At 33.9% G+C, this 16,011-nt stretch overlaps 2 protein-coding genes and 2 long non-coding RNA genes across 4 annotated transcripts in view; 1 reads left to right on the forward strand and 3 right to left on the reverse strand.

Moving 5' to 3' along the window:
* Positions 1 to 16,011, reverse strand: part of LOC115952507 (short integuments 2, mitochondrial-like) — a 53,742-nt gene that overhangs the window by 31,181 nt on the left and 6,550 nt on the right. The gene's annotated exons all lie outside the window — the stretch shown is intronic.
* Positions 8,515 to 9,706, forward strand: LOC115952519. Its single transcript, XR_004083447.1, has 2 exons — positions 8,515 to 8,836; positions 9,436 to 9,706. It is a non-coding gene; the product is annotated as an uncharacterized LOC115952519 (long non-coding RNA).
* LOC115952512 lies at positions 13,453 to 14,280 on the reverse strand. The gene is made up of 2 exons (XR_004083440.1): positions 14,189 to 14,280; positions 13,453 to 13,860 (listed from the first exon to the last, which is right to left on the reverse strand). It is a non-coding gene; the product is annotated as an uncharacterized LOC115952512 (long non-coding RNA).
* Positions 14,482 to 15,296, reverse strand: LOC115952504 (probable galacturonosyltransferase 4). Its single transcript, XM_031069683.1, has 2 exons — positions 14,778 to 15,296; positions 14,482 to 14,570 (listed from the first exon to the last, which is right to left on the reverse strand). Exons 1-2 carry the CDS (start codon positions 15,120 to 15,122, stop codon positions 14,565 to 14,567), a joined length of 351 nt encoding a protein of 116 aa, XP_030925543.1. The 5' UTR covers positions 15,123 to 15,296; the 3' UTR covers positions 14,482 to 14,564.

The following is a 16,011-nucleotide window of genomic DNA, read 5'->3' on the forward strand; positions in this document are numbered from 1 at the left end:
CTATAAGAAGAGTAATTCATGAAGATAAATGCTTGGTGCACCACAAAATCGGAATCTACCATTCATGCTTTGTGGGAGCGCCTCAAGACATTTGGGCTGGAAGTGTCCGTAAGCTGCAGAAATTCAAGCATGGTTAGTCCGATATATTGCAACTGATGGATGAACTTTTGGAGCGGTTGAATTTAGAAGAAATTGAGCTGTTCTAGACTCAAGCATGCTAATTTGGAATCAGTGAAATTCTTTGCTACGTGGAGGAAAAATGAAGAATCCAACTTGTTTGAACAAAAGAGCAGAGGAGTGCATTGAAGAATTTAAACGTGCTCAAACCCAGCTAACTGTTCAGCCAAGGCAGCAACCGAATGGAGAGGTATGGCAACCACCACCATCAGAGGCATACAAACTCAACTTTGATGCAGCATTATTTTCGGACTTAGGCAGAATAGGGATTAGAGTAGTACTTATTCGAAATGAAAAGGGAGAGGTAATGACTGCTATGACTGCTTGTGGACTGGCTGTACAAACCAGTGAAGAAGCAGAGTTACTCGCTTGCCGGAGAGCCTTAGAATTTGCTGTGGATGCCGGTTTTTATAGGTTGATCATTGAGGGTGATAACAGTAATGTTACTCACGCTATTTCTTCTTCTACAGAAAATAATTCGCTTTTTGGTAACGTTGTGGATGATATTCGCCATTTGATAAGGGGATTGCATTGGTCTGCTGTTTGTTGTATTAGGAGGGGTAGGAATAGGGTAGCACATGTTTTGGTTCAACATGCTAGATTTACACTAGATGAGGATTTGTACTGGATGGAGGATTCTCCCCCACCAGCCATGAATGCTTTGTATCATGATATATTATCCATTTAAATGAATGAATATCCCCTTTCAAAAAAAAAAAAAATCACCCATATTTATTTTAATAGCTTTGGAAAAATTTATACTATAAATATTGGAACTGTGAAGATGGACCCTACCAAAATGAAAAGAGCATGGTCTCCAGAGAGAGAGAGAGAGAGAGAGAGAGAGAGAGAGAGAGAGAGAGAGAGAGAGAGAGAATTGCTCATAGCATACAAACTACATTTGGTGACTTAGAAATATCTAAGTTGGTGAACAGAGTGTGGTGAATCTATGACCAAACATCTGATTTGTTAATTAGAAGCTATATCAATAGTAATAATACTTGTAGATTATGCCTGTAATTTACATTAAAAAAAAAAAACCCTTTTTTTTTTTGCTGAATACATGAAAAAACTTAATAAAAAGAGTTAATATACATACAACTGATTTTCCTTTTATCTTTAGTATAATACCAATATATAGATATAGTGTCCGCATATGCGGGGTACAGAGCTCCGTCCCCACATGGCCACAACCTCCGGCCTCCACGCATAAATGACTTTTAACAGTCTAAAATAATCAAAATACTTTTATGGTGAGTTTGGTTCAGCTTTTTGTAAAAGTGCATAATGAAAAAGTTGAGTTTTCAAAAAGTGCATAATAAAAAAGTGCATTGTTGAAAAGCTGAATGTTTTGTAAAAGCTGTTAAAAAGTGCTTTTTAAAAAAGCTGAGTGTTTGACTAGCGCTTATAAAAGTAGCGGTTTAAGTTATAAATTACCAAAAAGGACAATGTATATATAAAAGCATTTCCAACAAGTTAGGCAAATTTTTGTACTGTTTGAAATTTACCTTTTGACTACCCACTTTTTTAATCTTTATTTTTTAATCAAATTTTATTTTTTCTTTTTCTATTCATTCTCAACAATTATATTTTTCAACAAAAAGTATTACATTCACAATATTTTTTACAATACTTTCACAAGAATCATAATAAAATCTTATATGGAAAGTTGTTACTAATTCTAATTTGAACCCACTACTGGAATTATATTTTTACTCACCAATATTAGCTAATTACTTAAAATTTATTGTGAAAATATTGTGGTATTATTTTTAAATTGTGATTTCTTATTCTTTGCTTTTTCTTTCATCCATACATTTCCTTCTTCTTTTTTCTTTTTTTTTTCTCTTCCATTTTGTCCACCACACACGTATACCCATCATTAGTACATCCTCTCCTTTTTTTTTCTTTACTTCCACTTGATTCCAGAAGCTCCCTCACTCTTTCTTTAGCTCTCTCATTTTTTTTTTTTTCTACTCGATTCCATAAATTCTCTAGCTCTCTCTGTGATACGTTGCACATAATTTTGCTTGCCTTTTGGTGTCATTATCTTCAAACACACATAGACACGCATGGAGAGAAAGGAGAAATCGCCTTTGCTCCACCACCCCGCCACCGCTACTCCTCCTCCTCACTGCAGAGTGCATGCAACCAAGGGTCATATCGGCTTCTATTTTTTTTCCTTGTTCTTGATTAGTTGTTGTTTCTGATTTTAGATTTGTCAGATCGGCTTCTATTTTTTTTTTCTTGATAATTTATTGTTGTTCTAATTTTTTTTTCTGTTCTTAATCTGCTGTTGTTGTTTTGATTTTAGATTTGTTGTTTAAATTATATTAGTTTTATGAGAGACAATTTTTTTCCTCTTATTGTAGTGAGCTTCAGGCGTGAGAACTAATGAGGACTTTTTATCAGGGTAATTTGGTAATTGATTAACCAGCCCAATGGATAGTTCCAACACACATGCGCTTTTTGTTTTATGGATCTCCAACGCTCCATAAGTTTCAAGCGTTCTTAGCGCGTTTTTAGCCTTGGCCCAAAACTCAACTTTTTCCAGCAAGTTGCGTTTTGGGCTGAACCAAACGCACAAGTTGCTCCAGCTTTTACAGAAACGTGCATTTCAGCTCCTAAAAGCTAAAACAAACGCACACTTAAGGTCTCTCACCAAATCCAATAAAGTCCCCTTGCTTTGTTGTTTTTGTGTTTTACACTTTACCATTCTCGCCACTGAGCAGTGAGCACTCCTTCATCTTCACATTTGATTGTCTTTGCTCTTCACCACCCCCAAGAACATGGCTGAAATTGGCTACAGCATCGCAGTGAATATAAGTTATATAACTCAAGTCATTGTAAACCCCTTTACTTTATTTGTGGTCGAATAATATACCACAAGTCATAAATAAATTCCTTGCAATGAGTTCACTTTTCATAAAAGCAACAACATCAACTATTCGTTAAGTGATAATGGTCAATTAAACAATTCACAACCAAACCTACAATATCGGGGTCCAATCTCAAATACAAGTCTTAATTATTGAATGCTAAAAAAAAAAAAAAAAAAAAATCGTGAAGCTAGAAATTCACTTTTCTTTTTACTTTCTAAGGTATATAAAGTATTATTATAAACCACAAGATGCAGAATCTCATGCCCATTTATCCAGCAATATCTTGAGTATCACCGGGTACTGGGCTGACTGTAGCTTGCTTCATCTTCTCCTGCACTATGAGAGATAACTAAAGCCGTTATTGTTCAATAATTTAATAAGTTTCACCATAGTTCCATTTAAAGACAATAATGACATTCAAACATAATCTGGGAAATACATAGTAAGTTAGTAACAACCTACAAAGAAAGTGAGACAATGCAATTTGATGGATTGAATCAAAAAAGGCAACTTGCCAATGTTAGGAACACCAACCACCAAAACAAGTAGAGTAGGTTCAATTTGACGGATTGAATTAATTAAGGCAACCTGCCAATGTTAGGAACACCAACGACCAAAACAAGTAGGGTAGGTTCCCTTGAAATCACTTCCTTTAGTTTGAACTCCCCAAGCTCAAGAAGCTTTTGGTACATGATAAAATCATATGACTGTTTTTAAATTTTTTTTTTTTTTTTTAAATGATAAAATTCATTTGGGTCTCTTGACTAGCTTTAAACCTTTAAAAACGAGCTTTGTTGTATGGTTGTTTTTTTTTTTTTAATAATTCAAATTAAATTTTTTGCTTGGTAAATAAAGGGAGCGTGGATTCAATTGAGTCGGGTTGGAATTAAAAACGAAGTACCCGTACTGACTTCTCCCCCTTGAGATATCTCCACTCATGATAATTCCCTTTTTTTTGGGATAATAATTTCAAAATTAAGTCAATCTAATCCGTAGTACCCAGAAAAGAGTGTTTGATTTTGTGAAATACTAAAACCACAAAAATTTATTATTGTGATTTGTGAGGTTCATTGTAGAGAACTATTCAATGAGAGTGTGTTAAAGTTTATGGTTCACGTGGAGGAAATCATTATAGAAAGATTTTGAAGGTTCATAGACTAATATACTAGAGGCAAAGGCAACCAAGAGCGGGTTTGTTTGCAAAGGATGCATAGAGGGTGGTCTATAATATAAAAGTTTTGTAAGTCTTGACCATTTGTAATTATTCCTTTATTTTGAATTATATAGGACTTTTTCAGTTTGTGTCATTGTGTGTTTCATTTGAAGAGTTTCTTAATTAGTTTTCTACTTAATTACCAAATTTTTTATTGTACTTTATCGCTTATACATTCTTGTTTTATGGTGGCAATCTTTGAATTGTGTTGAAGTATAATAATATTGCGGATCACTTAATTGAGATTTTGAAAATTAATTAATAGTTTCGCTACAAATTTAACAAAGAGGTCCAAACAATAATTTTTTAAACCTATGGTGGCCACCCTAAGCTACAAATTTGAGAGTGAGTCTAAGGGTGAAGGTGTCCACCATATATATATATATATATATATATATATATATATTTTTTTTTTTTTAAAACTTTTTAGTTTATTTGTTTATTTAAATTTTTTTTTAAAGCCTTAATTTTTTTAAATACAACTATAATTTTCCACTATCAGCAAATAAGGTTTTTTTTTTTTTTTTTTTTTTTGTCAAAAGCTAATCGAAGAAGACCAAGTCTATAAGTGATTTAAATTCTATTGCTTTCATGTATACATTTTTTTTTTTCTTCTTTTTGCAATTATTATATTATGACAATTATTATCAGACCATTAATTTAAGGATTATTGGAATTTTGTCTTGAGTTTTTTTTTGTATGGAAAAAAATACGAAAAAAGAGGTTAGAAACTATTTTTACTTCATTAAAAAATATTAGGCTAAATCACAAATTGCACCCTCTGACTTTGTCTAAAATTCAATTAAGTTATATAACTTCAATTTCGTTCAATACAATCCTCTAAATTTCATGCTAGGTCTTAATAGTTTCTCTACCATGGGGACCTATCTTGATGCTGGTCCTAAAGAACACATGATCTTAAGGTTTGATGATGTGGCTAGATTACTGTTTGTGAGAATTTGGTAGTGGGGGTTTTGGTTATAATTACCGATTATTGATAGTTGATGAGTGAGGTATTTTGGGTTTTGTGTGTTGTGTGTTGTATTGGTTGGTCGTGTGTGGTGGGGTTGGGATCACCATGAGCCACCAAAAACCCATTCACCACCACCCACAAATCTCAAACACTTAAAACTCATAAAAATTTCTCACTACTTGCAATCCAATAGTAGAAGCTACAAAAATAAGGCATTCTTTTTTTTAATTCTTCCTTTTTCGTGTATTCTTCTTTAGTTTAATTATTTTTTAAATCCCAAATAATAATTTCTATTATTTAAATTTTTATTTTTTCAAAAATATTCTTTATTAATCATATGAATTTTTTAATGTAAGAAAAAAAAAGTTGTTTTGGGAGTCATTAACACTGCAATTTTGACAAACACTAATAGAAGGATTAAATTAAATAAAGTTGAAATTTAAGGGGCCAAATTGAATAAAATCAACAATACAAGATTGAATTGAATTTTAGGTAATACTAAAACGTGCATTTTGTAATTGAAGCAAAATATTATTATTATTTAAATTGTGCTCCACCGTAGAAGCATTATTAATTTATTATATGTTCAACATTACATTGTTTTCTCCAGTACAACGCTCAGGCACTCTCGAAATCTTCGCTCCACCCGAACCTCTACTCTTCCCGTAACCAAACACCATCAAGAGAGCACTCACATTTGATTTACTTCCTTTCCAGTTTCCGTTGCACCAGATCAAGAACATGGCTGAAATTGGCTACGGCATCGCAGTGAAGGTCCTGGAGCTGCTCGGATCAGTTATTTACCAAGAGCTCAGTTCAGCATGGGGCGTCCGAAGTGATCTGACAAAGCTTGAGCGCACTGTCAAAGCCATCAAAGCCGTACTCTTGGATGCTAAGGAGAAGCAAGCCAGAGACCATAGGCTGAGTATTTGGCTAGGGGAGCTCAAAGACGTCCTTCAAGATGCTGAGAATGTGCTGGATGAATTTCAATACCGAATTCTGCAGAAGGAAGTTATGAAGAGATACGGGAGCACTAGCAAAAAGGTGAGTAACTTATTTTCAAGTTCTAATCCACTTGCAGTACATTTTGAAATGGCACATAAAATCAAAAATATTAGGAAGAGGGTAGATGAAATTGCAGCTGAGAAAGATAAATTCAATCTTGCTCAAGGACTTGTAGATAGGAAGTTAGATATGCAGGAAATGAGGGACATGACCCACTCCTTTGTTGATCCTCGGAATGTCATCGGTAGGGAAGATGCTAAAAAATATATAATACATCTTTTGACGGACCTAAATGAAAATTCCAGCAGAAATGTGGATGTAATTCCTATCGTTGCGATTGGAGGTTTGGGGAAGACTGCAATTGCCAAGTTGGTGTATAGCGATGAACAGGTAGTTGATCATTTTCAATTGAGAATGTGGGTGTGTGCGATTGATGATTTCAATGTTACAAGGTTGATAAAAGAAATCCTTAAATCTGCAATTCCTAAGATTGATGAGAATTTCGGTGCGCATGGGTTGCAAAATAACTTAAGAGAACTTTTGAGAGATAAGAAATTTATAGATAATTTGGGTGTGGATGAGTTGCAATTTAGATTAAGAGAACTTTTAAAAGATAACAAATTTCTACTTGTCTTGGATGACATTTGGAATGAGGATCGTAATAAATGGATGGAATTGCAAGATTTGTTACTTGGTGGTTGCAATGGAAGTAAAATCATGGTGACAACACGAAATAACTCGGTTGCTACAATTATGGGTACTGTTCCCACATACCATTTAGAGGGTCTATCTCATAAGGATTGTGTGTCTTTATTTGTGAAATTGGCATTTAAGGAAGGTGTAGAGAAGCAGTATCCAAACCTCTTAGATATTGGAAATGACATTGTTAAAAAATGTAAAGGGAATCCATTGGCGGTGAGGACTTTAGCCAGCCTACTTTATTCAAAAGTTGATGAACGGGAGTGGAGATCTATGAGAGATAATGAGATATGGCATTTAAAACAGAATGAGGGTGACATCTTACCTGCATTGAGGCTGAGTTACAATCAATTGCCTTTTCACTTGAATCAATGCTTTGCCTATTGCTCTCTTTTCCCAAAGGATTATGAATTCAGTAGTTGTCTTTTGGTTCAATTTTGGATGGCACATGGACTTCTTCAATCACCTGACAATGAAAATCAAGATTTGGAAGATATTGGTGACTTTTATATCAAGGAGTTAATGTCAAGATCTTTGTTTCAAGATGTATATGAAGACGATTTGTTCAATTATTCCTTTAAAATGCACGATCTTGTCCATGATCTTGCAATCTCAATTGCTGAAGGTGAGTGTTCGGTAGTGACCAAGACGTCCACCCTTGCTGCAGAAGTTTCTCATCTGTCAATTTTGGAGAGTGGGCAAGAAGTTACAACACAATTAGAGAGGTTGAGCAAAGTTCAGACTATTATTTTCAAAACAAAGCAACACATGTCCATACTTGAAACATGCATCTCAAGATTTAAGTACTTGCGGGTGCTTGATCTGGAAAATTCATCCTTTGAGGTGTTGCCAAATTCTATCGGAAGTTTGAAACATTTGAGATATCTCAACCTATCAGAGAATCGCAGAATCAAGCAACTTCCAAATTCCATTTGCAAGCTGCACAGTTTGCAAATTTTACAGCTTAATGGTTGCAACAATCTTGAACGGTTGCCTAAAGGTATAAGGGACATAATCAGCCTTAGGTTTTTGGTTGTTACAACAAAGCATACCTGCTTGTCGGAGAAGGCAGTGGGTTGCTTGGATTCTCTTCGATGTTTGGTGATAACTGGATGTGAGAATCTAAAATGTCTGTTTGAAGGGATGGAGGGGCGCCTCACCTATCTTCGAACATTGATGGTTGGAGATTGTCCAAGTTTGACTTCTTTATCACTCAGTATCAAACACCTAACTGCCTTAGAGACCCTGATGATTAGGGATTGTGAAGAGCTTAGTTTGATGGAGAGGGAGGGAGAAGACAATCGAGATCTCAAGTTGAGCCTCCAGAAATTGTTGATTGGACGTTTACCTAAGTTGGAGGTTTTGCCCCAATGGCTTCAAGGATCTGCAAACACTTTACAGCTGCTATGGATTCAAGAATGTGAAAACTTGAAGGCTTTGTCGGAGTGGCTGCCACGTCTAAAATTACTTAACACACTTGCAATTGTCAAATGCCCTAAGTTGTCATCTCTCCCGGAGGGGATGGAAGCTCTCACAGCACTAAGACTATTGAGGATCATAGGTTTACCTAAGTTGGAGGTTTTGCCCCAATGGCTCCAAGGATTTGCAAACACTTTACAGCAGCTCGTGATTGGAGAATGTGAAAATTTGAAGGCTTTGCCGTAGTGGCTGCCACATCTGAAATCACTTCAGATTGACGAATGCCCTAAGTTGTCATCTCTCCCGGAGGGGATGGAAGCTCTCACTACACTAAGACAATTGGAGATCACAGATTGTCCTGATTTGAGTAGAAAATGCAGAGAAGAAGATTCGCACAAGATTGCTCGTGTGCCAAAGATTGAACTCGACGAGGATAGTTGAAGTTCATCGTCATCATCAGAAGAAGAGGTAAGGGTAGATTTGTCTTCTTGTTCTTCTTTCTTGTGTTAGTAAAAGTAATGTTCTATTCTTAACGTGGTTTATTCTTTTCCATCTATATTTTTGTTCTTTGTACTATTTAATTATTTATTATGGTTTTTATATTTTAGTTTTTATGCTTATCAATGGGTACTGATCTCTTGAATGCTGGTTATGTTTAATTTCGTTAAATAAATAACAAAAGCCCTTTTTGTACAAATAGTTTTACAGTAAATTAAAACAAGAAATATTTTTTGAATGAAAATTAAATAAATTCCAAAACTCAAGTGGCTTTTTAAATCTTTATTTTTCCCACACCCTTTTGCTCACAAATATATAAAAACAAATGAAAAAGAGAAAAATAGAAGAATAGAAGAAGAAACATTGATCTATTTAATTTATGAAGGAATTAAATCTTGTTTATGGAACATTGTGTTTCAAAGTTTGGCCAGCAAGGCATTGGCACCCATAATCTATAATGAATATATTAAATTTTTATTTATTTATTTTTCTATTATATTATCTTTTTTCATAGTATTATTCTCACGGTAAGTTTCTTATATACTATATAATTACAAATTACATTTCAGGAGTTCAACTTTGGTCACATCCAATAGAATATGAACATTGCTCAATTCAAAGTCACAAATTCCTTCCAGAATTCGTAAGCATTCCTTCAATGCAATTTGGATTAGAAGATGTAAATAAATAAATACTTATGTTATTTAATTTGCTTTCAAGTGATGTAATTAAATAAATATAGCACTAAATGATGTAAATAAATAAACATATATGTCATTGTAATTTCATGTAAGAGATATAAATAAATAAATAAGTGATGTGTATACTCCCTTGACTACATTCTTATGTGTAAAGTTGAGAGATCCATAGATTGGTGTGAGTACATCCTTGTGTATAAAGTTGAGAGATCCATGGATTGGTATGTGCAAGCATATATTCTTATATTCATGTTTTATGATTCTTTTTCGTAATCAGTAAGCAAAGTGTATATTAACATGCTTAATTAATTAGAAAATATGGGCCGTAATTTGCATTGAAAGGGGTGGCATTAGTATTTGGAATTATAAATTTTCATTTCCATCAAAAGCTCCTTCTAACTTAAACCAAAATTATAAATAATATATTAAGAATACGTTTAGAGAAAAAATGACACACCAATGATTATAGGCTACTGGTTATCATGTTTGGGAATAATGAGTGTCATTTTTCAAATCCTTCTTATGCCAAAGGAGTAAGAAAACTCTAATTTCTCAACAAGAATTACTTTAATCGCCACTACTATCATGTTAATTATTGAATTTTATATTGTTGGAATTCACTCTAATATTGTCCATATCAAAATTGAAGAACATAAATGCAATCCCACAAAAATTATTGGAAAATAGTTTGAGGGGATAACATGAAATGGCCAATTATATAATGGAATTCTCTGATATCCCATTAAAATTCGGGATCGAACTTCTAAGAACTAGAATTTAACTACCCAAGAGCTAGTGTCCAATTAAAATAACAATAATTTGGTCAATATTAAGATCATATGGTTAATATTTAGAGGTTGTAACTTAATCACAACCCTTTTTAAATAAATATGTGAAAGCAAGTAACACAATCCCCCCCCCCCCCCAAATAAATAAAAAAGAGTGTCACTTAAAATAAAAGAAGGCACAAAACTTAAAAAAGAACAACATTTTTCCAAATTTGAGGACACTAGAACCAAAACGATCATTGCATTTGTTAACAACTAAATAATGCTTAAAATTTAAGAAAAATAGCACCTCAATATGAATGATTTCACCAATTATTTCCAAACAGTTTTGTTGAATAATGCCTCCAATTTTTTTCAATGATATCTCATGTTGATCAACTTTGCTCTACATTATACATGCAAAGGAACCAATGAATTTTGATCTCCTCTCTTGAATTTTAATCATTTTCTGAATTAGATTCAGCTTTGAATTTTTCTCGCATCAATTACTTGCTACTCACTAGATTAATTAGTGACCATGCTCAAATAAAACTCTATTGTTATACTCTTATTACATCAAAAGATGAAAGAAAAGATTGTAAAAAATAGACAAAATTGTAAATTCCATTTATTTAAACATTTTCTCCCCTACTTTTCCTCCTCTTTTGTCTTTTCCACCACATCAAACAAAGAAAACCTCTCATTTTCCTACATTTTCCATCCTCTCCCTTTTACACCCAACCAAATAGAACGTTCAATGGAATTTTTAGAGCCATCCATTTAAATATATATGTATATATATATATATATGTATTATATCTCTGCAATTTGTAATCAGTGTTGGAATAAAAATCGCAAAGATTGCTATAATCCCATCAAAAAACAAAAGATTGCTATCATCTAGTGCATCCAAAATAGAGCATCATTAGCATTGAAAGCCAAATTTTTCATTAAGAATGTGACAAGAACTCACCAACATATGCAAGCATCTGTTAGCTTTGTAATATAACTTGAGTAAATTTGAGACATCAACACATGAAAGGAGGAGAGAAAAAGAAGGAAAAAAATTACTAGCATATACAATTGTAATGTTACACCAAAAAAAGAAAAAAAAAGTGACTAACAACTCAAGACACAGTATTTGCATCAAGGATATCATGAAGGATGAATGGACCAAGTTTACCCGCCCTAAATAAAGTAAGAAGTTTTTTTGATACCATCAAACGAGCTTCTGAGGCCTTATGAGGTATCTTAAATGCCTTCTGCAATGCTTCAAACTGCTGCTCTATAAGACTCCCCAAGTTACTCTCATCTTCTACATTACCAGTGAATTCTAACAGAGTTAAATACAAAGCACATTGGACTTTTGTGACAAGATCCTGAAAGGAAAATTGTAAAGAACTATAAATTCAGAAATGACATAAAATAAAACAGGAGATTCACAAGTCACATGGAGACTAGCTGATATAAGCCACAACAATAAGAACTATAGATGGCATAAAAAGTCATGTGCAAAAGGGCTAGAGTGTGTTTATATATAGAAAACTATTTTTGAAAAGCTTGGTAGATTTTGATTCCATGTAGTGACAAATGTTTGTTCTCCTATCTTTTACCACTAATCCCATTTATTCTTTTTCAAATCTTCTAATTGAAATCAAAATATCCACCTCAAGCAACACAATCTTACTCAATGATATTGCAAAACATGTGAATTTACTCTTCCCCAATTTATGTATTGCCTATGGGTTCCTTGTAAGTTTTCTCTTATTTACTTCTAAATCAAATACCATCTTTTTGCTTAGCTTGACATCATCTCAACCACTCCAGAACAAGCTTCTCATCCTTTTTTAAAAAGCCATCAATTGAAGCTAAATAAATAAATAAAGAAAGATCATTTTTTTTTCCTGAATTTACTGATCATCAATTTCAAATTAAGCATGCCATATTTATAATGATAATTCATTTACTTTGTCTAGTATTTACCACCATTTCTAGATTTACATTCTCTTGCCTGGTCATAAAAAACCCCTTCATACACTAAGCATAACAGAATAACTTCATGATGTTCTACACGAATGTCCATAACTAGCAAGTAAAACATGTTATCAAAACTAAAAGCTCTTCGTTCATGAGACAAGAAAACTAACCGTCCCAAAACAATTTTCTTATGTTGATCATTTGCCATCCATTCAGGAGAATGAAGATGATATTAATAACCATGTAATAATCCTACAACAAGACTTATCATGAAGTTCATTCGGACCTATGTTGTCCCAATAACAAAATGTTTTAAAATACTTTGGCCATCCTACATAAATTAAGTAAATGAGAGGCATCCTATATTATCTCAACGTAAAGCATATCAAAGTCATTTGGTGGCTTCCTCCTTTTTGGCCGAAGATTTTTAAGGTTACACTCATGTTTTTCCTTAGAATCATACCGAATCCCTTGCAGTCTCCTGTTGTTCAAATGCTTCCAATGAAGGGGGGTCCCTTGAGAATTTAAAACTGCCAGCAAGTATTGTGCAATACGCTCCTCACTTACCACTGAATCTTTCACAGACCCTTTAATGCAGGAGCATGACCAAATGTTATTTCAATATTTCATTTTAGATTTTCAGTGGATAATTTCAGTTGTAAGGTAGTTATTTGTTTAGTTTGGATTGGTATTTGAGTTGGTTAGGATTAGTTGTTCGTCATTATCCTTTGTTTAGGATTATCGAATTAGTATTTGAAATTTTTTAGGATTATCAGATTAGTATTTGAAATTGTTTAGGATTTGTTTAAGAGAGTTTATCCTCATCTTTGTAATTCATGGAAGCTGCATATAAAGCTCTGGATGATTTCTTTTGTATTCACAGACTATGATTATTATTATTGAGATTATTTGTAGAGATTGCATTGTGTTTGTTTGGTGGTGAATCCAAACACCTTAGGTGGGAAGCCTAAGGTCTACAGTAGGACTAATCTAGGTGGGAAGCCTAGGTTGTCCTTCATCACCCTTCATGTGAATTTAAGAAATTGGTAAGCTTTATTTGATAGAACAAGCAATACAATATGGCAATGGTAAAAAAAAACCAAAAAAAACCACATATGAGCAATAGTAAAAGAAAAAATAATGATAAAATTTAAGACGCCAGGGTTGAAAATTTTACTAGCTGTAGTTTGGGCAACCTGTGTTGGTTGGAGGTCAACAAGAGGATTAAACCAACACAACTTCAAGCATAAAACTTTTAGGCCTCAACCAACATTACTTAAGCTGATCCAGTTAGTTTGTTGCAACCAAATCAACTCCGGTTGAGTAAGGATATGGCTTCTCTTAATAGTGGTTGGAGAGAGGTGGCACTTATTTTTGTCCGTTTACAACAGTCAAGCATGGTTTAGCATATCTTAAACTAAAAGTTAGGAGAAATTATTTGCAAGAGGATGATTCCTGCAAGAGCTAGCTTCAGTCCTGTCTCAATGTCAGGGATACTTGGAACCAATACACCTGGAGTGTCTAGGACATATATGCTAGGCTGATGCGCAATCTGCAATTAAAAATCCAATGTAAGCAATTAAACATACAAAAATGTTCAAACAGAAGTATTTAGCCAAAGATATACAATAGAAGGAGAAAGGTAGTAGTAGATAGAATAAAACATTAAGATTTAAGCCAAATGCTTGATGATTTGGCTTGATGTTCAAAACATGTCATTAAATAAGGCGTATGCAACTGATTCGGTTATTACTGATTCGGTTATTACAAACTTTTGATAATTAAACCAGAAACCTAAGCCTAATAGTTTATTCCAATATGATCCACATGCATGACGGTCAAAATTCTTTGAGATAAGAGGATTTGAGAAGTTCAGATACCGATCAAAATGATGGAAGCTCTCTCCACAAGTCTCAACAGCACCATTAACATTCCCCTTCGAATCAAGGGACCAAAGGGCAGTGAGATCCTTCTTTACAATGATATCATCATCCAAGAACAACACTTTGTTGAGCTTTGGGAAGATCTCTGGCAAATAAAATTGAAGATGATTGAGGATAGATAAGTATTTTGGGTTACGGTACTTCAAATTTGAATCAGAATTGGCTCGATGAGCTCTAAAGTTATAGTCTATCATGGACTGCGAACCCAACTGCTTGAGAACTGGACTATAACTTGCATTTAGCCATGTAAATTCTTCAATGTTTTGAACCTGGATAGAAGCTTTGCCTGGTGGATTTACCAAAAACCACATCCTCATTGCTGCATAATTTAGCCTATCAGTTATCAAACATTGAAATAGCAGATAATTAATGTTTTTTTTTTTTTTTTTTTTTTTTTTTTTTTGTGCAGGTGGGGAAGTTTGACAAAAGAAAGAGGATGTGGGAACAAGAGTCTTAGAATAGCCATTCCAAAATTTCTTTCTTAGCAATTAAAGAAAACAGCAAGTATATCAAGAGTGAAAATTACCTTGGCATATGTTATAGTTGAGTTTACAACAACTGCTGCTGCTAATACCTTATCAGAGAATAATGCATAATGGTACAACTGAGGGTCTTCTAACTTCTCTTGATTTGGAAAGTCATGTTGAGAAGAATTCAAGGTATAATACTCAGTTGTAAGGCGCAGTGGAAGACAATGCAGACCTTTAGGAATCGTTTTTGCTATCAATTGAGTCAAGAATATAGTCAGCTTTTTGTGCACTCGGAGCTGCTCTTCGGTTGAGTGGAGCATAGGCTGCATAGCCCTCAGCTTCTTCACCACAGAAGCATAGTCATCTTGAAGCTGCTTTCCTTTGGCCAATGTTTGTTCCATTGCCTTCAATTTGTCATAGGCACTGCATAAAAATAAACCATACAAACAATTTAAGGCAGAGAAAGATGGGAGAATTTAAAAAATAGCAAGCCAAAGGAGAACCTAATAACAGATCGATACTTTAAGGAAAATTTCGATAAAATTTGGTTGTCGGCATATTAATATGTTTAAAGAGGAGATTACTTCCTTGGCAGTTCAGAATCTTTTCTCACATCCCTTAAGTACTCGCTAAACTTCCTTCATCCACCCCCGAGACTCCCTTGTAAAGTGAGGATTGTTTCTTGTGGCTGGAAGGGATAGATAAACCTTTGCCCTGATGATCTGATCTTTGAGTTGCCGCACCTGAGTATCCAGCATAGCTGTTTGGTCATTCTGTATGCTAGAGTCAGGTTTATGCGTTCCTCCTTTTTAACCTTACTTTGAAGTTTGAGTGGATTGTTGCTCGTCCTTTATTTCCTGGAGGAAAAATGGAAAATAATTAAAAAAAGAAGATTAAAATGCACTATAAATTTTCCAATTTTCCACATGGTAGATAGGGGAAATAGGGGACAAAACAGCCCGGAGTTTGGCATGGAGGCAGTTATTCAAGATAATATGCATGAATCAGAAATAAGAAGTTTGCAAAGAAAGCATATTTCATCATATGGTTAGGATAAAATAATTTAATAACAATAGGCAACAATGATAATGATCAAAATAAATATCAAACGTAATAGTTTAACCCCTATTTCAAGAAGATATGATATAACATGTTAAAAAAAAATTCAAATACTAAGTCATACTTAAGGCCGTACTCTTAGATGCTGAGGAGAAGCAAGAAAGTGACCACAGGCTGAATGATTGGCTAGGACAGCTCAAAGATGTCCTTAATGATGCAGAGAATGTCCTG

This window comes from Quercus lobata, chromosome 7 (assembly GCF_001633185.2).
Source record: "Quercus lobata isolate SW786 chromosome 7, ValleyOak3.0 Primary Assembly, whole genome shotgun sequence".
NCBI classification, from domain to species: Eukaryota; Viridiplantae; Streptophyta; class Magnoliopsida; order Fagales; family Fagaceae; genus Quercus; species Quercus lobata.